General features: G+C 38.5%; 1 protein-coding gene across 1 annotated transcript in view; it reads right to left on the minus strand.

Moving 5' to 3' along the window:
• ptpn4a (protein tyrosine phosphatase non-receptor type 4a) overlaps positions 1-26,847 on the minus strand; it is a 77,542-nt gene that overhangs the window by 34,334 nt on the left and 16,361 nt on the right. Inside the window, exons 2-5 of the mRNA XM_042002102.1 lie at positions 12,909-13,063; positions 1,931-2,038; positions 1,587-1,629; positions 883-961 (exon numbers count right to left, since the gene is read on the minus strand). Of these exons, the coding sequence (XP_041858036.1) occupies positions 883-961; positions 1,587-1,629; positions 1,931-2,038; positions 12,909-13,046 (368 nt within the window). The 5' untranslated portion in view covers positions 13,047-13,063. The remainder of the gene's footprint in view (positions 1-882; positions 962-1,586; positions 1,630-1,930; positions 2,039-12,908; positions 13,064-26,847) is intronic.

Below are 26,847 nucleotides of genomic sequence, written 5' to 3' on the forward strand. Positions count from 1 at the left end.
GAAAGTGATGAGTCCATATTATAACTCTAATACAAAACATCCTGGCTTCTTATTTTCTTTTAATGAGTGTGCAAAATAATAGAGAAGGAAGCTCTGGTCCTGGGAATGAAATGTGCAGTGATAAGATACCACTAACTCTTGAATAAAATGTGGAAATACTCTTGAAAATGTAAATAATAACAAAATTGAACACAGTTTCTTTTTACTGAAAAACACTACAATTTTATATCAGGAAATTAAAAAAAGCACAATAATCTGTGTAATAACAGCATTTTTTTCTAAAGTTTTAACTAAATTTAACAAGGTATAATATTTCCCTACTTTTGAGTGCTTTATAAATAAACAGTGTGCTCAATTGTATCCCATAATTAACTTTGTCATCGTTAGCCTGTAAATACCATCCTGCTTGAGCATATAGTCTCTTAATGAACATGAATTCCTTATCTCACAGAAAAGCTGGATTTAAACTTCCGTGTTTAAGTCAGAAGCTAAGCTCTGAGCTCCAACATGTCATCATGGGCTTTATGTAACCGTACACAGCAGCTCACTGGGACCACAACAACTGCTACCAGTCTGCTTGTGTTGTCTATACAGGTTCCTGATGGTACTGGAGATTGTTTAAAGTGAAAACACTAAGAAAAAAAATTTAAAAAGACATCTGGACAGCAGCGTCCTGAATAATACAACATGAACACACAGCAGCATGGCCCCTACACCTGCAGCCGGGATATAAAAACTACTTTTGAGAAGAACTTAGAAGAAAGAGGTTCGTGAACACGTGGTGTCGCAGCACTGATATCAGCAGGTTAAATCCAACAGCTCACCAAGAATACATTAAAACCTGCATTTTTTTTCCTTTAAGATCAAAAACAAACCTCTCACCGTGTATATTCTTCCTGAAGTTTACCCGGGTCTGTCACGAAGAATTTGACTCTGAAGCTCAAGTTGTGTGGAGACCCTCCTGAAAAATGATGAACAGTGACATCTGTGAGTGAATAAAACTGGAACCGAACTGTGCACAGGAATATTAAGACAAATGTTATAATAAATGAGAAATAAACTAACATAAAAACAATATTTTGTGTGTGTGTTTTTTTCTTTAAGGATACTCTGTTTAGTAGTCAAAGTGTCAAATCCAAGTCTACGTTCATACAACAGATCAGCCTCCATCCATGCAGCATGTGGAATAAAATATCTAGTTTTGTTTTCTTTCAGTGAGTCAATCAGCAGAGTTGAAACACAGTTCAATCGTTGCTGGAGGACGGCTGCTTACTTCACTCCAGCTACTCTTCAATTGTTCTACATGTTACAAGTTCTATTACTCATTATCAAAGGAGGAAAAAAAGAAAAAGCAGAGTTGAAATGCAGTTTAATCATTGCTTACAGCACATTTCTGAATTGTATATGACAATATACAACTGGAGACTTGCTGAAGGCAGAGTGTGGATTGTTAACTGCTACTGAGGCGAGACTAGCTCAAATCGAGCATTGGAGTTGGCCTGGAGTGAACTCTGCTTTAGGATTTTCTGGTTTTATTGTATTATGCAGTAGAGGGGTTAAGGTGAAGTGATGTGGATGTCACCTACTTTTTAACTGTTTCCTGATGGGCTTATTGGGATCCAGCCAGCGCTGTAAAATATTGATTGAGAGACACTTAGAGACACCATAAAGTATTACCACACAATCTAAATTATTCACCAAGACCACATGTGACAGAAATACAGGCTGTGCACACAGACACAAATCTGAAATTTAATGTATTGTTTTGATTGCTATTTACCAACTGACATGATGTAATTATTCAAGTTAACATTTATGAACACAGCGACAAATAATAAATAATGACAGATTTGGACAGTTTTTGGCTGGAACAAATTATCTAATTTCTTTAAAACCACACACACACACACACATAAAACAGCATACTAACTGGTGCATCAGAACCGTCGTCAGCCAAGTGCAGGCCAAAGTAGTCTCTCTCGGTCAGCTCCAGGTGCTTAAAGACGGAGTCCAGTAGCACCTGGCCATGATCTGACTTCTGTGGAGAATAACAAAAAACAAAGCATGAGCTTGCTTCTTGGTGTTTATATGGCTCAGAGGTCTGAAAATCCTTACTTGCTGCTCCCAAACACCCCTGCTAAAAAGGTCACACAAGGAACAGTGAGATAGTTGAATCCCCCATTTCCCACCGCAGACATCTAAATTATTTAAAACACCCTCATTGCTGCAGAAACGTTTTACTGATTTAAAATTCATCTGCAATTCCTCTGTGTTGAACCGTATTTAATATTGTTCCAACCACATGGAGAAGAACATGTTCAAGGAATCCAGCTGATGAATGCCTGTGGGCTGCTTGTACATTTATATATTTAGCTGCTTAATATCTTTCCAGCAACAGCATATATTCCAAAATACATAAAACCACAATATACTGTTTGTTGAAGTGACTTATAGAATCACTACAGCTAAAACAACTGGTAATGTCTTGCTATTCAAAGATTTGCTTGCTTTACCAAGCTGGAAACAGGTGTGGAAATGAACCATGCTCAATTTGCAGACCTGTGTGCAGCACCCAGGTGTTGTGTTACCACAGTGTTTCTCAATCCAGGTCCTCAGGACCCGCTGCCCTGCATGTTTTATAAATAACCCTCCTTTAACACACCTGAATTAAAGAATGGCTCGTTAACAGGCTGCAAAGAACTTGATGAGGAAGTTCATTAATTTGAATCAGGTGTGTTGGAGCAAGAACACATCTAAGACATGCAGGGCAGTGGGTCCCGAGGACCTGGATTGAGAAACACTGTGTTACCATCAATGCAGTTACCATCATTGCTTATAAACCCAAGCCAATACTGCAGAATCAGTTGGCACAGGACCAATGAAAAACTTTTCCATTTCACTCACAGGCCAGAAGGTAACAGTTACTTTATCATAAGAAAAAAAGGACTTAAAAAGATTCGCGAGCAGCACAAAAAGAGGATGTATAATACAGTTGTTCCCAAACTGGGGGGCCCAGAATTAGGACAGCAGAGGTCCAGATAGGCTACATAAAACAAAGACTTTTTGTACTGCTGGTACAACATAGACAAGGCTGTGAAAGTACCAATGGACAAATGATAATAAATCAACAACATATCAACAAGCAAAAAGGACATGAAACTCTGACTAGACATCCTGGTCTGGGCTTGACCAGTACAATGGCGAGTAATGAAGAGAGACCACAAGGTGTTGTATGTCTCAGAATTTTAGCATCTGACACTATGAAGCCAAACAAGTTACAATGGCACTGGGGGACTTCTCATCCTAAAAAGCTTCGCACTGTTGCAGAGGAATTAATACTTCCTTCCACCACTGACGTGGTTTTAACTGAAGTAGCAGCCAAAAAACTAAAGACTATTTTGTGGTACATTTCTTTAAAAGTTTTGTTTTAAGTGTTGGGGTGCATATGGCGGTGGTGGGGGGGCTGAAAACACGAGTTCCGAATTAAACCCGCTTCCCTGAAGCTGAACAGGAAATGAAAGTATAACTTGAACTAAACTGAAATGAGTGAAATGGTGTACACTTTGGCTGGACTATTCTATTACCAGATGTAATCTAGCGTAAAAAACATTATTTTTATTCTAGCAGAAGGTAAATAGATAAAACTTTATTGTCTGTCCCAAAAGTGACAGAATTCCTTTTTGAAGAGGCTCAGGAGTAATTATCATTGCCAATAAAACACATTAAGAGAGAAGAAATATTAAAAGCAAACAAATTTAGAACAAGAGCTTTGAATATCTATTTTAATTAATAACAGTAATTATTGCCATGATCATGAAGAATTTTTATTAAATGTTTTCTTGACCAACAGGACTCCATCACGTCTGTGTGATGGCAGTAACTGGAAGGACTGGGTGAGAATGGTGGTCTTTGATCATGAGTGACTTTCCTGATTACAGAACGGTTGTAAAAACAGAATCACGTATGTGATGGTGTACGAAGTTATGAATAATTCATCAAATCCATCATTAATATCAAATAGATTCCTGAGAGTGTAGGACAGGCGAGAGGATAAACTGTGAGGCCTCGAATGGAGCATAAATTCACGCCTGATCCTGCAACGTTAACAGCAGGGAGGGAAGGGGAGACTGAGAACTCCACCACTGCTCCCATGGGAGAGCAAAGACAAACACACACAAACACACAGTTACTGCCCTCGTCCAGCGCTCCCCATTCACCCTGGTGACACAGTTTTACAGCCCAGCATGTGTGAGAGGAGCAGAATGAAGGATGGCTGACAGTTGACATGGCAGCCCTCTAGCAGGACTGGCAGTGAGCTTGTGTGTGCAGAGTACTGCTGTCATAGCTAACTTAGCCGTGAGTCAACTGTGGCAACGTTTGTGCTAATTCCATCTCCTTTCTGAAGCTGAGTTCGTTTTCATTTTATTTATGTGCTATTGAGAATGTTGTATTCAGACTAATTTTTTTAGAAGATCTGAACTCCTCAAATACACATAAATCAACTTGTATAACTACTTTGAATTAGATATGTAACAGCACATCATTCTACATCAACTTCGTGATCAACGACTCAACAGCATTAATGCAGTAATAAAATATTACACTTCAATACAATAATGCATTTTTTATAGTGAAGTAAGGTGTAAAAACTAAGTAACTAGGGTTATGCTCTTTTAGTTTTCTTTCTAATTATGTGACAGTTTTAAACCTCAATATACAGAATGCGGCACTTCTGGGTCGGGTTCTCAATTAAATGTCTGCTTGAGTGACACTTATTCTAGTAAATTAGATTAGAAACAGTTGATATGTTTATTTTTTCTTTCATTAACCGTAGATTTCGTTACACGCTGCACCTTTAAATTTACATAAGCCTGCAGAAGGCATGACCAAAATAACAAAATTTGTTTTGAGTCGGTTTTGTCTGTTGTGCTATGCCCAACCCTAATTAATATCATATCACAATAAAACTTGTGATTTACGCCCCTATTTTGCATAATGTTTGTGCATGTACAAGATGCTAAATTATCACCCCCCCCCCAAAAAAAAACAACTGATGACTGACCAACTGACTTTGGCTTCATAGAAAAATGAAGAAGTGAAAAACATGCAAGTTCAATGTTCTTTAAGTGAAACTTAGTGGGTTCTCCTTTGTATGAAGTAGCTTCTCAGCTGGATGTGGGAGCCCTCTGAGCACTTTTACACTACCTTCCCTGGAAACCATCACCAGCCTGAGTGTTTTGGTCTCTTCTTGTATTCTAACGGGGTGAGAGCCAAATGCGTGATCCCTATGCAAGAGCAAACAGCCATACATTGTAAAAAAAACTGACATTATTTCCTTAGATGTTTGCTGTGTAAGACTACAAAGAATAGCTCGTAGGGTAGCCCTCTGTAAGAAACTGTCACAATGAGCAACACAACATAAACTAAGAGAACCGGCAAAAAAAAGAGCAAAGGAATACAAATGTAAGAAGACAGGGAATCACAGAGAGGGGGGAAAGAGAGAAAGCATGAAAGAAAAGAAAAGGAGTGATTGACGATGCGACTGAGGGAGACAAACGCTCTTTGTGCAGTCCGCTAGCTAGCGGGGAGGACTGAAATAAGGTCTGTGTGCGTGAGAGTGAGAAGAGAGGAAGAAGACATGGTGATAGAGAGCAATCAGAGCACAAGAGACTGGCTGAGAGAAGAAGAGAGTGAAAGAGAGATGTGCTGATAAGTTTTATACCTTCAGGGTTTAAAAACCTTCAAACACAAGCTGAAGTGACACATACGGGGAAATCCCAGTGTTTATATTGCGGGTTAACAAAAAGAAATATAAGAAATGCAACAATATTACTTCCCTTCTTTCACAGGAAACAACTGAATGTGCTTGTGTGTGTGTATGTTGTGTGTGGTTGTGTTAAAGAATGAGGGAAATTCAGGAATGTGTGAGGAAGCTTGTCCAGACAGGAAAAGAACAGCATGAAGGAGGAATTACTCACGTCTACATCCATTTTTTGCTTTGAGACTAAAACACACATGAGCAGCGCAGAAACTTTCAGGGGTCGAAAACAGACGGAGGAGGAGGTCTTACAGGCTGATTATCAAGGTAAAGCTCAAGTCACAACCAAAACCAGAATGTATTGAGACCAAGATAAGACTTAGACTTTAAGAGCAATTCAAGACCGGACCAGTTAAAGGTTGAACTTGGAAACCATCAGTACTCCTCAAACTCATTTGAAAGACCTACATCTGCATAAAATGCCCACAGCAACGCCTTCAGTTTGCCATCCTAATTCAGAATGGTAGCTTGTCACGTTTCTCATATGCAAGCTAAAGTAAACACTTGTCTTCTTGCTTTTAAACAGATTTAAATTAAATCTAAATCCAAAGTAATTGGCTGGTTTATTCTGATTTTACATCTGAACTGAATAATTCCTCAATCATGGATACGTTTATTCCGCTTTAAATGAATTCCGCTCGTTACCGTGTCCTGTCATGATGAGGGTACAGTACACCAACTCCCATCTCCTCCTCAGCTGACCAAAGTGAAGTAGTATGCTAGTGTCAAGCTGCTGCTTCAAAACTAGAATCAAAATTTAAGTGAACATGGTCCTTTGGTCTTCCACGTTGTAGCCGAAAAAAACAGAACTAGAGTTTGTGTTTCTTCCGGTAGACGTACATGAGTCGTGTAAGCCCCCTGTCCAATCAGAACCCTTCCCAACCTCCAGATCTAAAGACGAATAAATGTAAACGTAAAGCAGAAATTATTTAATTCTGAATAATTCCAAATTAAAAAACATCACGTAACCGTGGCCAGTGTCATGAGATAGAGATCTGTGTTTTCTGAATTAATGACAGAAGGTGACAGCAAATGCTAGGCTAACGTTATACACATGGTTAACCAGTGTGTGAAATAGCAGCTGTACATGGGATGGGGGTAGTGAGTTTTAATCGACCCGTTACCCTTAAAAACAGATCCACCATTCAGATAGGTGTCTCCACGTGCCCTTGGTGTTGATTAGTGGATCACTGGTCTGTGTGTTTATTCTACAATATGAGTAATGTTTAAAGCTTTTTTTTCCTTAATGAGATAAAGTACTTGTTTAATACTAATTTGCTATTTATTAAATTTTAAATACAATTTTATTTCAAATCTGTACAGTGTTTTGTTTTTGACAGTCGAAAGGGCTTAAAGTTATTATTTAAGGGTTTCCAGACTGATCCTAACTAAAGGTAACAGTAGCTACTTAAATCAAACACTTTTGATCCAATCAAACATCCGATCATACTAAAAATACGTCATGTAAACATGTCAGCTGAGCTGATCTGGCTAAATCAGAAAGAATTTTCAATCCGATTAGCAGCAAAAACAACCGTGTATAAACTTATTCCGATTATTTTGGGGTGTATGTTGTCTCTGCCCATGCTTGAACCTCGTGTGGGCTACACGGCGTAATGACTTTTAGGAAAGACTTGAAAAACAGAACGGGACTGTGGTGGATATTTGTCCATGTAAACGTAGCTAGTGATCCTGCTGGACGCTGCAGTTAGTAATATCAACTAACCGGTCGTCGCACACTAACTTAATTTTTTTCTAGGTCACCCCATTAAAAAATTTCTGGATATGCCACTGCATCTGTGTATCCTTTTTAAACTCAAATTTGTATGCTGAAACCGAAGTCTGCTAATGGCCAAGCTATGCAGTATTTGTGATAAGCCTGTCTACATAGAAGGAGAGGTGTGTTATTGCTTGTATTCACTTTCAGTCAAATCTGCCTCATCACTTCAGAAGTAATAAAGTAGAGTTCAATGTAACTTATTGAACTCTTTAAAAATAAATCTTTCTTGGATAATGGATGATGATCTGTGTTACCAGGTAGCTCAACTTATAAGGTTTCTATTGTGTTACTTTGAATCTAAACTGAGAAAATACACAGACAAGGTCTTGCATCTGCCTTGCACATTAGCCTTTTTGTTTTGTTTGACAAACCAAAGTGAGAGAGTGGGTCTGGAGAGAGTGTTATCCAACACTGATGTACAGTGACTATAAAAAATTTAGCTACATATTTTCCACATGTCCTTTTTGTTTGTGCAATAATTTGGTAAGGTTTTAGGGTAAGGATATGTAGATTTTAGCCCAGATGTAAAGGATTATAATTAAATAAACTGAGCCTAATGTAGACTAGGCACTGCAGCCATCAGACAGATGGAAGGAAACCTGGTTACACCTGCAAGCAATTCTAATGGGATGTGATACAACTATACACAATATGAAAGATTTTCTCACCAACATCAATCAATACATTTTTTAAAATAAAAACATGGAAAGGAATGATCTATCTTACAAAATATCTTATATAATGAGGCTGCAACGGAAAGCGATGCATTTCCTTGGCATCCAAAACAATAAATATTCATATTTCTTAACAAAGCAGACCAACTACATTACTATATGCATTGGAACAAGGTGTCACTGCAGTTAAGAGGTGTAATTTTGCAGCTGTTCCAATCCATTATTTATCATTTTTTCACCATCATTAATTTCTTGCTCTTTACTAGGAGCTAGTTTATCAATAAATAGCTCTCCCAGATGTCAGGATAAATCTGAATAAAGTCTGCCTCTGACCTTGCTATTGTGCAGGTAGAGAGGTCTTTCTTTTTTATTTTTTTTTTTACTTCTTGTAAATTCTTGGGCTTCAGGCTGCAACAGTTTCTACCTTATATTGGCTTTATTTCAGCCAATATAAAGTAGAATTCCCATCAGTAAGCTCATCAATACAAGCCCTCGTGTGCACACAAGCTCCCTGGTTTCCATGACAGTACATGACTGCTTCTGGATTTTCACTCTCCACTAGAATCACGGCCAGTCGGCCAGAGAGGATCAATAGAAGTATTGTTGCTCTCGGGATGGCTTGTCTTTCCAGGAAGTTGCTGCAGTAGGGGTCTGATCAATGACACTGACTGAGACCAAGTCATTCATTCAGCTACGTGCAGGGAGACTGGAATAGAGGGGGGAATTCTGCAGCAGACAGCAGGGAGAATTGTCCAGAGAGCTGATGCAAACCCTTTGTCCAGAAAAGATGCCGTGTTTTGTAAAATACATCGAAATCTTAAATCCATAATTTGAATATTTACTTGAAACTTTTAATGACCAATACTATCATAATGGAAAAAAAAGAAACCACTGAAAGCGGCCCTTCAGGATTGTGGCTACCCGAACTGGACCAAGGAACACCACCGACACAGAAAGGATGAGAAGAAAAAGAAAAGGGAAGGCGTTGCCATCGCCCTTTGTGGTTGGAACATCTGAGAAACTCAAGTGGATTTTTAACAAACAACAACAGCACATGTTTTCCAAACTCAGCCACACCATCAGACAGAAACTGGTTCATCCTAAGGCACCTACTTCCTGCTCTCAAAAAAAGCAACCTCGATTATGCAGTTTGATTATGTATGGGAGAAACCCCTGAAGAAACCAATCAACCACTAAACAGACCAATGGCTCAACACACGAGAGCAAACTCATCAGGCCAGGACTCAACTTTTTTCCTACATCTCAGTGATAAAAAGACACTTTTGAGGAACAAATCTTAAGTCTTGGACAGAGAAAACAAGTGGTTTGAGCGGGAAAGTGGCTTTGTCAAAGTGCTGAAACCTTCACTTAGCCGAAGAGGACAGACATTACCTCTCCCTCACCTACGATAACATCCTTTCAGCTATCCCAATGAGATCAACAAGACCTGTTCACACGTAGGCTTTGAGGCCAAAAGAACAAGAAAAAAGTTTGTGTTGGTTCAGACGTTTCAAACTCAATGAGATGTTTGGTCTGTGACCAGGCGGGAAGAACTGCAGGGGGGATGTCTGTGTTTTTATTTGCAATAAACAGCTAACCAGGTTATTTCATATTAATGAGAGACTTCGTCCATGGCAGCAGGGCAGGGTTGTGCAGGCCATGTTTGTCCATGTCCATGTTTGTAAATCCCATGTGTTGTATACATTTACATACTTTCTCATGAACTCGATCAGCTGTTCATTAAAACTATTTGTTCAACCGCTCATCAGGGGAAATGCGGAAGCCACAGCTTTCTGTTTCAGTCTTTTCTGCGTTAACGCAGATAAGATGCGGAAGCCACATCAAATATCCGAACAATCGCACAATACTTTTCAGAGCCCCACGATCAGAAACTTCTGCTCTGTTCTCTGTGTGTCGAGAACTGATCCCACTCACACCCGTGTGGCCTCAATTACAACAAAAAAGTCTCTGCTTCTAACCGCCTTTAGCCTCCAGTGAAACTACGGACAATGCTCCCTCTAATAAGGCTTCAGGTGAGTCACAACTCAATTATGGTCATAGGCTAAGGGAGCATTTACACAACGATTGTCCGCTAGACTTGGCAAGTTTAGGGACTCGGTTCAGTTGGGGGGTGCACGCTACACTTCTCAGACTAAACATGGAGAAGCAGCATTTAGCTGTTATGCTGCAAACAAATGGAACAAACTGCCAGTGGAGATTAAACTTTCCCCAAATGTAGACATTTTTAAATCCAGGTTAAAAACATTTCTTTTCTTATGCGCCTATGCATGAAATCTGCACGGTAACTTTTTTTTTAACTTATCTTGCTTTTAATCATTTTAATGTAATTTATTATTTTATTGTGATTATGTGTTGATGCCTTTTACTGTTCTAAATATCTGTAATGTCTTTGTTTTATGTAAAGCACTTTGAATTGACCTGTACATGAAATGTGCTATACAAATAAACTGCCTTGCCTTGCCCTTGCCTCAAACAAACTGGACCTTTTGAATAACGTGTTCCACTCTCCACCAGAAGTGGCGCTGCACAGAGAATTAATGAACGAGAAGACGAGTCACACAACGAAGAAAGCTAGTTTATCTATCACGTAACAGCTAAATATGGAGCGGTCTTGTGTTGATCAGATTTCTATCAGAACCCTTCCACGTCTGACTGCAAGCCAGTTGTCCCGTCCAGAGCCGCCTATCGTCCTGTACGTTTTGGTTGCTGTTGTGGGAGAGGGATAAAAGTTGGAAGATTGAAAAATTAGCAGAGTAATTACCAACAACTGAGGGTGTCAGGGTTGGGTATAAAAGGAAGCTCCACCAAAACCTATTGTTTTGTTCCAAGCAAAGTTTGCCAACTGAAAATGTTTCTGTCGGCATTTATCATTGTTCCACAGAATAATATGGGAAAAAAGATTCAGGAAGTCTTGGGAAATTTAAAGGTCAAAACAGAAACCACTGTTAGAGGTTCTTTAAAACTTGAGAAACTGTTGTCCATCCATGATGAATACAACCACAAGGCCGTAAGAGTACCTTGGAAATGTGTTTCCCCAGGTCTGTGGTTATTTCAGCAGGACAAAGCCAGGTCTAATTCTCTACAACTTCCACCAGAGTGGCTTCTTACACACAGTGTGTGATGGTGTCATGAATAACAACCACAAACTACTGAGCAACTGTGGTATTCAGGAGGAATAGACACTTATTCTTCAGAAATAATGCTGCAACAGTTACTATCATCAGTTCTCAAAAGTGTCATTAAAATGAGGAATAATGTGTCACAATTTGACATCAAATCCAGTATTTGTTTAGATTTTTTTCCGCTCAGTGAACCCACTAAAACTCTCATTTTGTACCTAAATAAAGACATCAGTTAAGATAAATAATTTTACTAGAAACCAAACTGAAGAGTAGACACCTACAACTCTCAGATAGTCATCAAAGAGCAGAGTAAACAGTACTGCTAATGAATGCACTTGTTCGTTTCTTTAGATTTACAGTCAGACACCCAGAGTTTAGCAGAAACAGGATGTGGTCTGTCGGAAAACAATGTTATTAGGAGTTTTTGTCTTTTTTTCCTTTTTCTGACTCACAGAGGAAATTTCCTGCTTTATGGTGTCATACATCTGTTTAAACACATGATGACAGTAAGATGCATGAAGCAGATGAAAGATGTGACTGACATCCGCTATGTCAGTCACAAGCTGATTTGTCACCTGGTTTGAAGCACATGCAACACCCACATAACATGTTGTATTTTACACCCTTTAAGTGTTCCTGAAAGTTGCTGACATCTTGTAAAGCTACATAAAGACTGATGTGAAGACCCGACAGCTGAAACAGACAAAGCTTATTTGTGTAGGAAAATAAATGTTAAACACAAATATTATTAGAATATATTTGGAAAATAATATAACTCAGTGTGGGCTGTGTTCCACATGTCTGCTAACGAAGGTGTACAGACAGACAAAGGCTTTCCCCCACCAACTCTTGAGGAGTGTTAACAGGTGGGGTGAGTTTCGGTTAAAACAACGATCGATCTGAAGGCTCGCTCCATTATTTCATGACAGTACAAGTCACATTTTTTTGTCTGGCTTTCAGAAAGTTTGTGAAATTATTTTAAAAGTGAAAAGAATGAACCAGATGAAGGTCACTTCATGTGCTGAAAATGAAATAACAATAAAATGAAGAAAATCAAAAGAAATTTAAAGGAACGAAATTGTAAAGAAAGAGAGAAAGAAAGGGAGAAAAAAAGAAAGAAAGAAAGAAAGAAAGGAGAATAACATACAGTTTAAAAATTAAATAAAAGGGTAAAGAAAATGTAATTTAATTAAATAAAATTACAATTAATTGAATGGAATTAAAAGAACAAACAAAAAATAAATACAATGAGAATAAAAGAAAACTAGGCAGACAGTAAAATTAAATAAAAATATTTAAAAGATCTAATAAAATAAAGAAAAAGACTAAAATTAACAAAATAAAATATAGAATGAATACAGAAAACAAGAACAAGAACAAATAAAACAAGGTCTGTATGTGTACGAGAATAAACAGGGAAAATATACAGAACATTACTGCCTACAATATCAGTATTACTCTTAGATGAACCTGAGTGACAGATCGGTACTCACGCTGACTTTGAACGCCTGGACCGTGTTGTCCAGCAGCAGTACGTTGCACACAACCTGTGTGTGCTGCCTGTCTCGCTCCAGCTCCGTCGCCCGGACATTGTAGGATCTGCCAGCAGGCAAGCGGAAGCGCGCGCTCATCACGCTCCTACCAGGGTCTGCAACAAGCAAAAGCACCGCAGAGAGGATAAAAATGATGAGTGAGACAAATAAGCAGTGAAAAAAAAATAGCTGTGTCGTTAAGTTGTGGCCTGATCTGTGAAATTTAGCAAAAGTTGTGCAGAATACATACATTCAGCTTGGAATGTGGGAATTGCTTGAGGTAATGATAAAATCTTTCAGAAGTATACTTAATCTATGTGTTGTATGAAATGTAATTTTGCTTTAAATAACACAGGGAAGAAAGCCAGGCAGCAATACAAGCCTGTACAGGTACAGTAAGGCAGCAACGAACAGTGCTTCACAACAAAAGAATGTCAATGAGCCAGCAAACAGACTCATACTTACAGGATTCACCCTCTGCACACATCTGCATTAAAACACAAGCTATGAAGAAGTGAGACAAAATACAAAAAAAACCCCAAATAGTCTGAAATGTTTGCAACCTTTTGTGTTTTCACATTTCCAGCAAAAACACAAAAAACATAGCAGGAAGCCGTATCAGCACAACTAACCACCCAAACAAACGTTATCTTCATCTGGACAGAAAGAGCTTCCTCAGCACTTCATCACTCCATCATCAATATTCCTGACTGGAAATGCTCATGATTGGCCTCCTGATGATGCACTACAAAGGGTTGTGTCTCTTCTGCTCAGCAGCGTAAATAAAGAACAGATTAATTCAAGGCTGCTTCATTAAGATGTACTCCCTCCCTCCGTGACAAGCTGGTCAGGCTCACATGATACGTTTATTCTATATTTACATTCAGGTCTGGCAATAAACAACATAAACAGCCTCTCTAACACCGTTAGAACTGTCTGTGATTGTCTGACGCGAACATGGTGGAAATTTCACAGTTTCTTTCAGTTTCTCTGTCGCTGTGGCATTTTTTTCCATTGCTGATATTTGGCTGAGATCATATGCCACTGACTCGGGTTGTGTGCTCTTCCTGTCCACCTCCTGCCTTTTTTACTTCTATGTTATCTACCATGACAGGAGATGATGACCCCAGAGGGGTCATGGCCCCGTCATCGAGGGCTGCTGTATTTGTAACGATGGCTCCGTGTGAGCATATTTGTTTTTTTATGTCAGCTGCTTGTCACAACACATCAACACAAACCCCCATGAACACTAGCAGATGGCATGTCCTTTGTGGATGTACACATACTTGAGGCCACCAGTAACAGTTTCTCACCACTAAACATTCAAGTTACACAGACATATTTTCTGTATATGTTGGATTACTCCATCTTAAAGATATTATTCTAAAAATATCAAAGCTGTTTCAAAAGCACGGGGTATAGAAACTGTCCTGAGAAAGCATCTCATATCACAGAACACAATTACATCATTGTGTTTCTGGTGAAAAGGTTGCATTAAATGTCTGCTGACCTACGAATGGCTGATCAAGCACACAGAAATATAAAAGAGGAACTTAGAGAAATACCCCCGTTGTAAAACTACCACAGTGTTACAGCAACAAGCGTCTACAGAGGCAGTGTGCTAGACTATCCCTTGGACTGGCCTACCAGGCTTGGAGGCTTGTCCTCATTATGAGGTTGCTGGGCAACTCCAGAGAGTCAAACTTAGCTAAGCAAAAAAGTCCCCTTGTCCTTACTTCATGTACAGCAGAAATCCTACTCTTTGTAGTGGAAAATATCTGCAATTACTCTTTCTTTTTTGCTCGTCTTTCCATTACAACAATGTGTGAGGGTGTACAGTGGTACAAAAGTACCCCCACTATCAAAGGAAATGCTAACTATCATGCATCAGCCTACACAGGAAAAGAGAAAAAGGCCTCTTACATCAGAGCTTGTGTCTCATGCATGATATTATCACTGCTTGTGATACTATTAGGTAATAAATAGATGGCAGGATGGATTAATCACCATCTCTCTGATTCATTACAGCAGGAAACAGTTCGCCACTTCTTGACAGTTTTGTGGGTATCAGTATGGATGTTATTTACAAGCCAACACACACACACACATGTTAGCAAAGACACACACATACACATGAAAGAAAACATGCAAATTTGCAGACACGTGAAAGCATGTACACTGATCGGGGGCACAGTCAGCTCGATAAAGAGCGTGAATGGTCTGAGACGATGAGCACACATCCATGCAGAAATGAAGCCATGCAGACAGAAGGAAGAACAGAGGTACTTCTATCGTTGTCTGACACGGAGGGAAAGCTGTGGTACTTTTGATGAGATTCTGTCCACATCCAGCAGTCAACTGCATTATCTGAAGAGTGTGTGGAGGCGGAGCAGGCATGATGGTTTTCTTCACTATTATCAAAATTAATGATGCAACACCAGAGAAGCTCACCAGTTGTGCTGAGATTATGCAAATTGGGAACATCAGTGCAGCTCATGTAACGGTCAACCTGAAGTACTCTTTAAAATTATGATGCATTGCATTAAAGGCAATGTATTGGTAGGAAATGTAATATATTTTACACTTTTTATGCATCTAGAGTTGCATGATTGCAACAGTTTTTCTTTAGCTTAGGATTGCACATACAGTTGATGCTGCTGCACACTAATTTATACAATATGTGCAAAGTTTATTTGCAGAAAGAATTTTCTTGTACAAGGAAGCCTCTCTCTTTACTATGCATTAGGGTTGTTATGATTACTTTAGGGATTACTTTAAGATTACTTTAGGGATTAGGGATTTCACAATTAATCATGGTATTAAATGTCATGATTAATTAATCATAAAGACTAAGGATAGACAGATTATCGGCCGGCCAATAATCGGCGCCAATATTGGGCATTTTGACGCATATCAGCATCGGCCCTTTTGTTTAATCTTACGGCCGATAAGAGATCAGTTTAAAACTGGGTTATTTTGGCTGTGATGCAGCTGCGCCTCTCTGTCTGCAGTCACTACTCTGTCTCCAGCATTGTCCCACCCAAAGCACCATCTGATTGGATACACTCACGGCACAGGTGACAGCCAATCAACAGCGAAAGCTGTGTGCAAGCACAGTACTCACACACAAGCAAGAGAGGAGAAAAAGGTTTGCCTAGTGGAGAAGCTCTGGTGAGCAGATGTGAGCAGTGTTGAAGGTAAGTTAAGCCAGCAAACACTCACCAAACTGTAATAAACACCCCAGTCGGCTACAACTCACAACTACTAGTAATATTACTGTGAGCCCAGTGACATTTTATAAACATAAGCGGCAGCTCTGCTTGCTCGCAGTCCCTCCACACGTGTCTGTTTATCACTCGAAACAAGGTTGCTGATAACTAGACATGGAAATAGTCAGTGACAATAAAAGTGTGTGTGTGTGTGTGTGTGTGTGAAAGCGAGAGTTGCAGGGAAGCATGTTGAGTGGATGGCTAGAGAATAGTTTGTTTGTGTAGCCACATGAGAAGCCACAGAAACTGGCAGCAAAGCAGCGTCTCTCAGAGAAAACTGCAATAATGGCTGTTTGACTACCAAGTTATTTTATTTTACATTTTTCTGTGTTGACTGAGAAAACTCAAGCGGCAGAAAAACACATTGTTAGATGAAGTATGTCCTGAAGCTGTTGTTAAATCTTGTAGAGAGGAGCAGGATCCTGCTGTTCAAGACTTAAGACATATTTAAGACAATGTAACTGCATCATGAAGCCTACATGAACTGCAGGGTGTTCAAGGGTTAATAGTCTCTCCTACTGCTATTGTATAATTTTTTTCAGCTACAGTAACATTAATCATTAGCAACGTAGCAGCCTAGTTTTGAATGACAGGGTCTCTTCTATCAGATGTGGAATCACATGGCAATTTATGAGACAAAAGAAGCCGTCTCACTGGAGAGGCTGCTGAGCAGCTCGGCTTTATGCACCACAATCTGGTGCTGCTCAGCTGGGTCCACGAATTAAGTCGAGACTTACATTTCTTTGCAAATTTTATTTAACTTTGATTTACTTTGTAAAATTTCAGGAAGTTATTATTATTATTTTTTTTTTTTTTTATTTAAATGTTCAATTTACTTTATAAGAGATGCTGCTGACCTGGGAACTACCTGCATTTTTTGTTTGTTTTTTAAATAAACATAAGCTTAAAGGCATTTAAACAAAGTTAATTGTCAAATTTTGAATTATTCAATCTTATGACGCCAATATTTTTATTTTTTTATTGCAAATGAATAAGGGAATGCAAAGGGTTAAATGCCTTTACGATTTACCAAAAGTAACACTGAAATGAAATGTTATCGTTTCATTTACAATTTTGTAATTTTGTACGACTCAGATAAAAAAACGTTCATTGAATGTTTTTTTTGGTGGTTAGCTTTTCAAAAGGTAGAAATAAATTAAAACTTAAAGTCCTATAAGGAGTGTTCATGTGATTTTACACAATAATAGTGTTGCCTAATTAGTTGACACATAATAATCGGGACAATTTTAAGATTGTAAATATTTCTGTGACAATAGTCGTGCCAGAAATAAATTGTAGACATCCCTGTTGGGAATATGACAAACTTTTATTTGAAAGAAATGAGCTAATTACGGCCAAGTAATCAGTCACTCCTGCAAGTTGCACTGCCAGTGCTACTGACAGTAGCTAATGAGGGACAATGTGATGGACAGGGTGAAGGGTATTTATTTAGACAGACTGAGCTAAAATGTGGCTACTTTCTACAAACTGGATATTTTTTGGAAACAGTCATTTACTGTCACAAAGTTCAGTTTTTGTGTATCATTTTGTTTTATTCCAACAGTTTTTGACTTTTTCTACCACATCTGAGTCATTTTGAACCATTTTCTATTGTAATCTATTATATCCCAAGTGTTCTGTAACGTTCTGCTCTGCTGTGTTGTTTTCAGTGTTGCTCTGCTGAGCTGGACAGGACAGCCACAGTCCCCAGAGAGAAGCCTCCGGAACTCCGGAAGAAAGCTACTATTATTGCTTCCTGCAGTCAGCAGAGCTTACAAACAGGCAGGAGAGCATCTGTGTATGTGTGTGTGAGCACTATATGAGGGCCCTTGACCCTGAAGCTTGCCTCACTGGTGGGCTCCTCTCAGCTTATTGCAAATGCAGACGATCCTGCAGCCTTCCTGTCTACGTCCTTCATATAAGCCCCATCTACAAACACTTTACAAATGCATGTGTTATCAATCATCAAAATCAGTTGCAGAGACTCGTATACGCAAAGTCATAAAAACACAACCGGTCATTGCCCACTAAACCACCATCCACCCTGCAGTTCCTTCGGTTGACAGAACAAAATTCTTCAAAGAAGAATTCACAATACAGACAGGTCCTCATAATTTAACTTCATTTGCCCAATACGTTTCCATTTATGCTCCAGTTTCTCCAAAGTAACTTAAAGACATGATACATGTGTTTCTGTTGTCCTTCTGCACTGGTGTTTTCTGTATTGCTTACAAATAATTGAAATAAAAGACCAGCTTTTAAACATCCCACGAGAATTGTGGATATACAGCATTTTCATCAAGGAAAACCAGGCCATGCACAAACAGGTGGCCAATTACAGAGGTTTCTCAGTGTGTGCAGAAGTTGTAAATAAGTTATTTTGCACACAATATTAAATAAGTAAATGGAAAGAAAAATACTTTAAATTAAAATAGAAGCAGAGAAATAATGCATGTATGTAGACATTTTGGAGGTCTGCGTGGGAACGGAAGAGAATTAAACCCGACTGGCCACAGTGTGAAATTTTAGCTGCTTCATTAAAATGAAAGAGGTATGTTTGCAGGGCCAAGACAAAGATCTGCGCACGAAAAATGAACACTTCCTGTTCACGTTCTCTCACTTGTTTAGCCACAGCAGACTCACCCCAGCTCTCACTACCTGCCCCTCTTCACAATCCACCCACTTCTTGGTGTTGCACAGTTGACTCCACTAATCCCCCTACGCTCCATCTCCCCCAACAGAACACCTCCAAGACCCAGATTCTGCTCAGTATATGAAGTTCAGTCACATGAGCAGACACTGAAAGCCTGTTTCATGTTGGTTACTTCTTAACAGAAGTAAAAATAATAATAATAATTTAGCAGAGAGAATATGGAAGATGCAGCCGGAGGAATCTGTGCAGCACATGACCTGGGACCTTCTTTAGGGTTAGCTATGTGTGCCTCTTCCTGTAAAATCATCTGGTGCTGTTATCTGGCTGGAGGAATCAGAGAAGACGACTATGTTAAACGATTCTGAATCGAAAGGTCAATTAATCTTGGAGAAGTGACTCATTCATCTTGCTATTTCTATCACATCATAATATTCTTTGTTAAATCATTCCTAGACGTCAGGAGTTGCTGCTAAAAACAAACTATTATCAAACTCTAATGTAATTTGCCTTTAGGGATTATCAAAGAATTTTAAATTTTTCTTCATTTATTTCCAAGCAAATGGTTCATTAGGACAAAAAAAAAACCTAAAAAAAAAAAAACTAACTTGGAACAGCTTGCAGTACTTTCAAATTTCGCTCAGTGTTTCTTGTTTCACCACTCTTTGTTTGAGGCTATTTACTTCAAGAGGGTGGTTTATTATGTATGGCATGTACTGCCTTGCAAGATCAGGATCATTCGGAACTAGCATGCTTTCATTTAGCATGAACTGCTAAATGAGATAACACACACACACACACACACACACACACACACAAGAAAAAAACTGTCAGGAAGGAGGAGTTGCTTCTAAAAAGAAAAAAAACTGATTGTGAGGGTGAGGAGAGCTGAATGCTCTTGTGGGCGTGGTGTTTAGTTCACCTGGCAGAGATAAAAAAAAAAGGAAAAATATTCCAGGTATCCATGTAATACACATAATTGAAATCAAATATATTCTGACCAATGTTCCAGATGCCACAAGACCCCCAGAGGCCCTCACTGTTACTGCTCAGTTAATTATATGGACATTTTTTCCAGTTTTTAAATTTTCATTATCTAGCTATAAAAAAAAAAAAAATCAATCTCTATATTTCTTGCATGGAAACATTTAAGTACCTTTTCCTACTATGGGAAATGATGAATAACTTGTTTCTTTTCATGTCAGTTATCTTTTTACCAATATTGAGTCTTAAGTTGATATTGTGGAAAAAGCAAAAGTTGCAGGAATAGCAGACCTAAACGTTTCTTCAGTGCACCACAGCAATCAATGACACTTTCAAGGCAACATGCCTGCTGTGTAAAAAGTCTATCCGAGCAGAGATGAGGAGGATAAATACCTCAGTATGAAGAAGAAGATAACCATTTCTGGCTCGTTCATTCCAAATGTATGAATCTGATTTATCCAACAAAATGAACACTATCTGAACCACTCAATTTCAGGTTTTTGTAAAACTCCTTTTGCCATTTTCCTCGGCTTTTCTTCACCGGCCCGCCTGATCTTTACTGTTGGTAAGGCCTGTGGGTCCAATATGCAAATAACAGCCATCAGTGCCAGAAAGCAGCCATTTACTAATGCACACAAACACACACAGAGCCATTCATAAAACTCAACACCTGTCACAGAGAAACCTGCAGAATCCAGGATGCAGATAATGAAGACACGCAGCAGCTCTTTTCAGACCCTCATGAGCCCTCCGAGATGTTTCACAAGTTCTTGCCTCCGACTGTCAGAGTATCTTTAATATGTCACCATGTTTAGTTCACATTCTCCACTCCTCACCACTTCTGCCCTTATTAGCTCCTATATGCTTCTACTCTCCTCTCCAATTTCATGTTTGACATGCTTTGCCAGCTACATCACCTCGTATAAGCATCCCCTTCTTCATCCCCTCCATCCTTCCCTCTTGACCTTGATAAAAGCAGACAAATGAACAAGCTGCATCTTCATCTGTATTATTTAAACACAGAATATTTTCATAGGCTAAGTGAAGCAATAAAAATAACAGAATAATAACTACTAGGACACAAATGCTTGAATGTGAATAAGCATTAATTTAACAAATACTGTATTTCATTAAGCAGTTCAAATAATTTGGACTGAAATAATATTTGTTTCACTGATTTAAAATCCACAATGTAGCTTTCATTAAACTGACACATGTTACACGCACCATAAATACAGTCCAACTCAAATTCATTATCGTACTAGTTTAAAAATTATAAACAGTTGACATAATTTTCTCCTATTTAAACACATCAAGGGACTTTACTTGGTTAGTTTACATTATGCACATAAAGCACAAATGTCACCGTGGTGGCTGACTAGCAGTGAAGGGAAAAAACTCAACATTTTGAGGTTTCCTGCTACAAGATGAACCAAGTAACACACCCATGGGCGCTGTGCACTTAACATAACTGTCACATTTACAATTATACAATTAAAATCATTCTAGAAACTATATATATATATATATATATATATATATATATATATATATATATATATATATATATATATATATATATATATATATATACACATATACATGTTTCATGAAAGCAAAAAGACACTCTCACGGGCCAAGCTTGTTTTTTTTTCAGGTGACATGATCATCCTCAGATATGTCCACCCCAGAGTTTTTCATGCCATTTAACTTTCCTTGGACAAGGGGGGGGGGGACTGAACCAAGCATTTAGATTGGATATACGAGCAGGGTGGGACAGTGTTCCCTCTTTTATACAACAAGAGGCCCTCCTCTCTACAGTAGGCCGCACACACACCTATAACAACACACACCCTGGTGTACACAAAGAAAAACAGAAAGCAGAGAAACAGAGATGCAGGTCTGATTAAAGCAGCACATTCCCGTGATTTTTCCTTTCCCGCTGACGCTGGCACCTTTAAATGTTAGCAGGGGTCATGTTCTGAAAACGCTGCAAATTTCCACCCGCATCCACCCCAACCCTGCACATTCCTGCCCCACCAGCAGGGAGGCCAGGTGCTCTGTACGAAGCACACACCCTCCTGCTGCTATGCAGTTGTGCTGCCAGGGCAGGTTAGCCCCGAGACACGTTTGGACCTACTGTAGACACAGAATTCAAAGTGAAACTTCACCTGGAGTAAGATGAAGTAAGATTTAATTAGTAATTTGAAAGACTTGAATGGATGATTTTCAAATTGTACATAGTGAGAAGATTTAGATCTTATACAGCCATCCAAATGACACCTGAATTTATTACTGCATCATTATTTAAGAGTGAAAACAGCCGTAAAAGAAATGGTTTGAATTTAAATAAATGTACTTGAAACAATTTCACGTTCAAATGTGTATTTTGATTTGGTTTTTTTTTTCAATATGTTACTCTGTTAATACTTATCCTTAGTGACACTGCCTCATAGATAGCAATAGTTATAAATACTCTTTGTGACAATTTCCCATAATTAAATGCATGAAAAACATGACATGTAAAGATTCCTTTAGTTCATAATTGCTTCTTTGCAGAACTGAGTTCACTAGTTTCTTGTTTATGAGGAAGAGCAACTGCAGCAAGTGTCTGGTAACGATGAGTCATTAGCAAAGAGCTATAGTTATTTAGCTTCTCAAAACCCAACAGAGATGCATAAAAACATGTAAAACATCTCTGGCTGTCAGGACAGCTCACACTAGATTCCCACGTAGGTTGATTAGCACCCAATCAGTGATTTATGCTATGCCTAATGACAGCCATCAATGCTTGCCAATAACTATTAGCTAGCATAGCATGTGTTAAGCAGTTAGATTTTATGGATATGAAGATTAATTTTGATTATTTAAAAAATGCAAATTACTTTTTTAAATATTTTAATTTGTAAACCTACTGCTGCCCAGTGGTCACTACAGTTCATATGGAAAGTTATAAAAATAAGCATTCTTAACCTACAGCACATTTGTTGCAGGTTAGATATGATGGCACGATGACGCAAGAGTGTAAAATTTAAAAAAAAAAAACATAAAGCAAAATTAGAAAAATGTCTTAACTTTAGGACCATTTGGAAACAAAAAAAGACAATACTCTACATGTTGCTTCTCATAAAAACAAATCAGTTTACCACAACAAATGATGATGCCAGATCAGGTCTGCATTAGCTTCCACAGAGAACAACCAGCGCAAGGTAACATGTTATGCTAGCATTTTAATTTGAATCCCTGTCATTAGTATTGTCATTTCTTCCTTCACTTCTGTTCACATGTATTAACATTTTCAGTCATTTTACATCAAAGTGCAACAAAATGACACAGACTTTATCAAAGTATTTTATCAGGCATAATCTGTGTCTGCTGGTTAAGGTGAAGTTTTAATAGCTGCTGCTTCAGTCATTATTTCTAACTAACTGTGCTGAGAGAAACATAAAAAGTGCAGTTACAGGCTTTACTTGAATCTAGTTGCAGAGACAGGAAGGAGTATTCTAAAATATAAAAAAAAAAAAAACCTAATAATATGGACATCTATTCCTTTGAATTAGTCTTCACTGGAATTTATAATTGCAATAAATGCTACTGTTTGCAAGAAAAAATATTTCATTAAATAATCATAGTAGGCTTTTAAAAGAAAGTGGAGTTATTTGTTGTTACCCAAATCATTGCAAATTAAACTATTGCATGCGCATGTCCAATTTGAATTTACACAAGCTTGCAAGATGATCAAATTTATGAGGTGATGACAAAGGCAAAGTAAAGGCATCTAGTCTGTTAGCCATTTTGTTTGAACATTTGTCACTCTTGCTGTATGTAAACCATCCATGCAGCTGTGATCATTTTTTAAAGATTTCATGATTTATTGCTAATTATTTGTAAAAGCTAAATGTTAAAAACCAAGAATAAGGTGAAAAAAGATGTCCAAGTTATGAATAAATAAATAAGTCCCCAACAAAAATTAGACTGTAGGCTACAGGAGGAGTACAGGTAAAACCAGATCAACTACAATGCACCTGATGTTGCTTCCATTCATTCTGTTGGCACATGTGCACGGTCCACTGCAGGTAATTCTGACTTGACTACCAGATCAAACACGTTTAACCTTGAAACTTTGAAGCCACACATAGAGAAAAAACACAAAACCAACAGGAAGCTAAGCATTACCCCAAGAACCGAGCCCCTCCCCTCGTCTCTACAGCACGGCGATCGCTTCACTGAGAGGCTTAAAGGGTGTGTCTGGGTGTCTTCTTTCTGATAAATAATGAGGCAGCGTGGTGGTACAGTGATTAGGACACTGACATCACAGCTCCAACCTGCTGCTGTAGCTGGCAGGAACCTTTCTGTGTGGAGTCTGCATGGGTTTTCTCATATGTGCTCTGGCCTCCTCCAACAGAGGACTCGCAGCTCAAGTCATTTGATTTGTGGTTTCACAGATGCTGTCACCAGTTCAGATAACATGCATTTTAAATTGGCCGGTTATGAGGCTTTCCTTATCTTTCTTCCTGTACTTGTCCTGGAATAAACTGACAGTGGCTATTCACTGGGAGGAGTGGTAGCCTAGTGGTTACCTGGGTGGGCTTGGGTCTGGAGAACCCAGGTTTAAATCCCTGGCGTGCCAACAGAGGTGATCCACGGTGGGCCCTTGAGCAAGGCCCTTTAACCCCTCCCAACTTCTCCCCGAGCACCGAAACAAGGGATACCACTACTGTTCTCTAGTACACCTAGAGATGGGTTAAAAGCAAATCTGAATTAGTCATGGCCATCTAAAATGTCTACACTGAAACAGTGTACTTGAATGCATCATGAGGTTTCTACATCTTTTCCATTTTAAAATTATACTTTTCCATAATCAAATTAGCATATTTCAATCACAGCAGATATTTATTAAATTGTTTTGACACCCAATGATGAACATGGTTATGTTATCACCATGTTGTCTTAAGTAACCAAATGTCTCACATCTTAGAGATGATGTAAGATAACCAAAGCAACTGGTGTGGCTTTCACTTCTCCACAACATTAGTAAAATAAATAAATAAACATTCGAGTTAAGACTATTTATAAGAAAGAGTCGCGAATCGGTTTAGAAAAGTATGACATTATCATGGCATCTGTTCAACTTTGGTCATTCATGACTCAATCATAAGGCTTGTGACAAAGTCAAGCAACAGACCCACACAGTGGTGGTCCAAAACCAGGTCTGGAGGCCTGGAGCAGAATGCCCTTCAGATATTCGCTTCTGAAGTAAATAATTGGTTTTCACATGTTGGATTCAGATATTAAAGTTTTTTCAAGTATTACTAATGGAAAACATAAGTAATGGATAATCTAAATAATTATAACATCACTGGTGCTCTTACAGCCTCACACAGTCAGTCAGTGTCAACACCAAGTTGCATGCCTGCATCCATCTTTTATACACCATCTATGTTAAAAGCACTAACTTACACTGTCTCACTCATCTTTTAGAAACTGAAACAGGGAAACTATTTATTTTCCCCCCATACTCCTTCTCTATTGTTTAAACAATAAAACATTTAAAAAAATGTTTCCACACTTTTCAACACCACACAGGATTCCTGTTGAAAAGTTCCTTATTTTCAGTTTGCATGAGACATTTTTAAAGCTCTGTAATCATAACCAATCTATCAGATTTTTAGGTTTTACATAGTGATGACTTAGCCAAGTCTTTGAATTTTTACAGTTTTATTTAGCTAAATTACTGAGAAATTATACATTATACATGAGGTGATCACAGCTGTGGTCACGCTGCAGCTCATCTGCAGATGTGTGCAGAGAAAAGCGAGCGCTAATGCATTTCTGAGAGCCTTTTTGACAGTGAAATAGCCAGTTTGCCCATTGCAAAGCTAGATGTAATCCTAGATGCTGTATAAGAACAAAGATGCTAAACTACCAACAATTTATCTCCGACTGAGACTGACAAATGATAAATGATATCATCATGATATTTAACTTGTCTGAAAAAATAGTGTAAAAGTTTTAAAAAAAATTTAAAAATTGTATCCCCCCACCCCCAGTCCTAATAAACTGATGGAATCTGCAATGGTAAATCCAAAACAGAATAAATTATTTTAAACTTATGTCATGTTACTGCTTTTAATGAGTCAATGTAATGTAAAAAGTGTTCACAAAAACTGCTTCAAATAAAGCTATTATATCATCTGTTCTTCACAATCAGTCACAGAAAAACATGAACAGGGGGGTAACTGTGTGACAAAGTTATGACAAATGCATGAATAACTCTTCCTATTCTTAGAAGCTACAAATGTCAAGTACGCAATGAGCAAGAACTAAAATCAGAACTATTCCACATTTCGACTCATCTTTTCATCACGTCTTCTCGCTCTGCAGAGGTCTGAGATGGAGACTCGGGCAGGGGTTGACATTTAACATGAGAGAGGCAGCAGGTAGTCACTGCAACAGTTCTAGGAAGAGGCTTTTATGATCAGTCAAATCCCTTAGAAGAAACAAGTCATTTTCCTGGAAACTCTGCCCTCCTGCAGCAGAACAGAGATGTATTAAAATGGGACCATATTATCAACTCACAATAGTCTCCACAAGATCAGGCACACAAAAAAAAAGAGATAAAGAGTAGGGCTGCAAAGATTAGCCGACAACAAATTTACCCGTCGACTATTGTTGGAAAAAAAAAAAAAGAAAGAAAAGAAAACGACAGAGTCCGACATCGTCTTCTTTTTTTTTATCTCTGTTGAGAGCTGCACATTAAGTCCACCAGGGGAAAATATGGTGGCAGACTAGGGAGCAAAACGGCGGCAGAGAATGTCAAAAGTGTGAGATAACTTCACGTTAAACTTATAAAATAAATTAAATACATGTGAGATTTGTAAAGCGGACCTTGTGTACCACGGAAGTACGTCTGCAATGCTCGAACACTTAAAGAGGAGGAACGTTGGACTTACATAACAACCTCATGCAAGATTTCAAAGCTGAAAGGGAAATAAGA

The sequence above is a fragment of the Melanotaenia boesemani genome, chromosome 12 (assembly GCF_017639745.1).
Source record: "Melanotaenia boesemani isolate fMelBoe1 chromosome 12, fMelBoe1.pri, whole genome shotgun sequence".
NCBI classification, from domain to species: Eukaryota; Metazoa; Chordata; class Actinopteri; order Atheriniformes; family Melanotaeniidae; genus Melanotaenia; species Melanotaenia boesemani.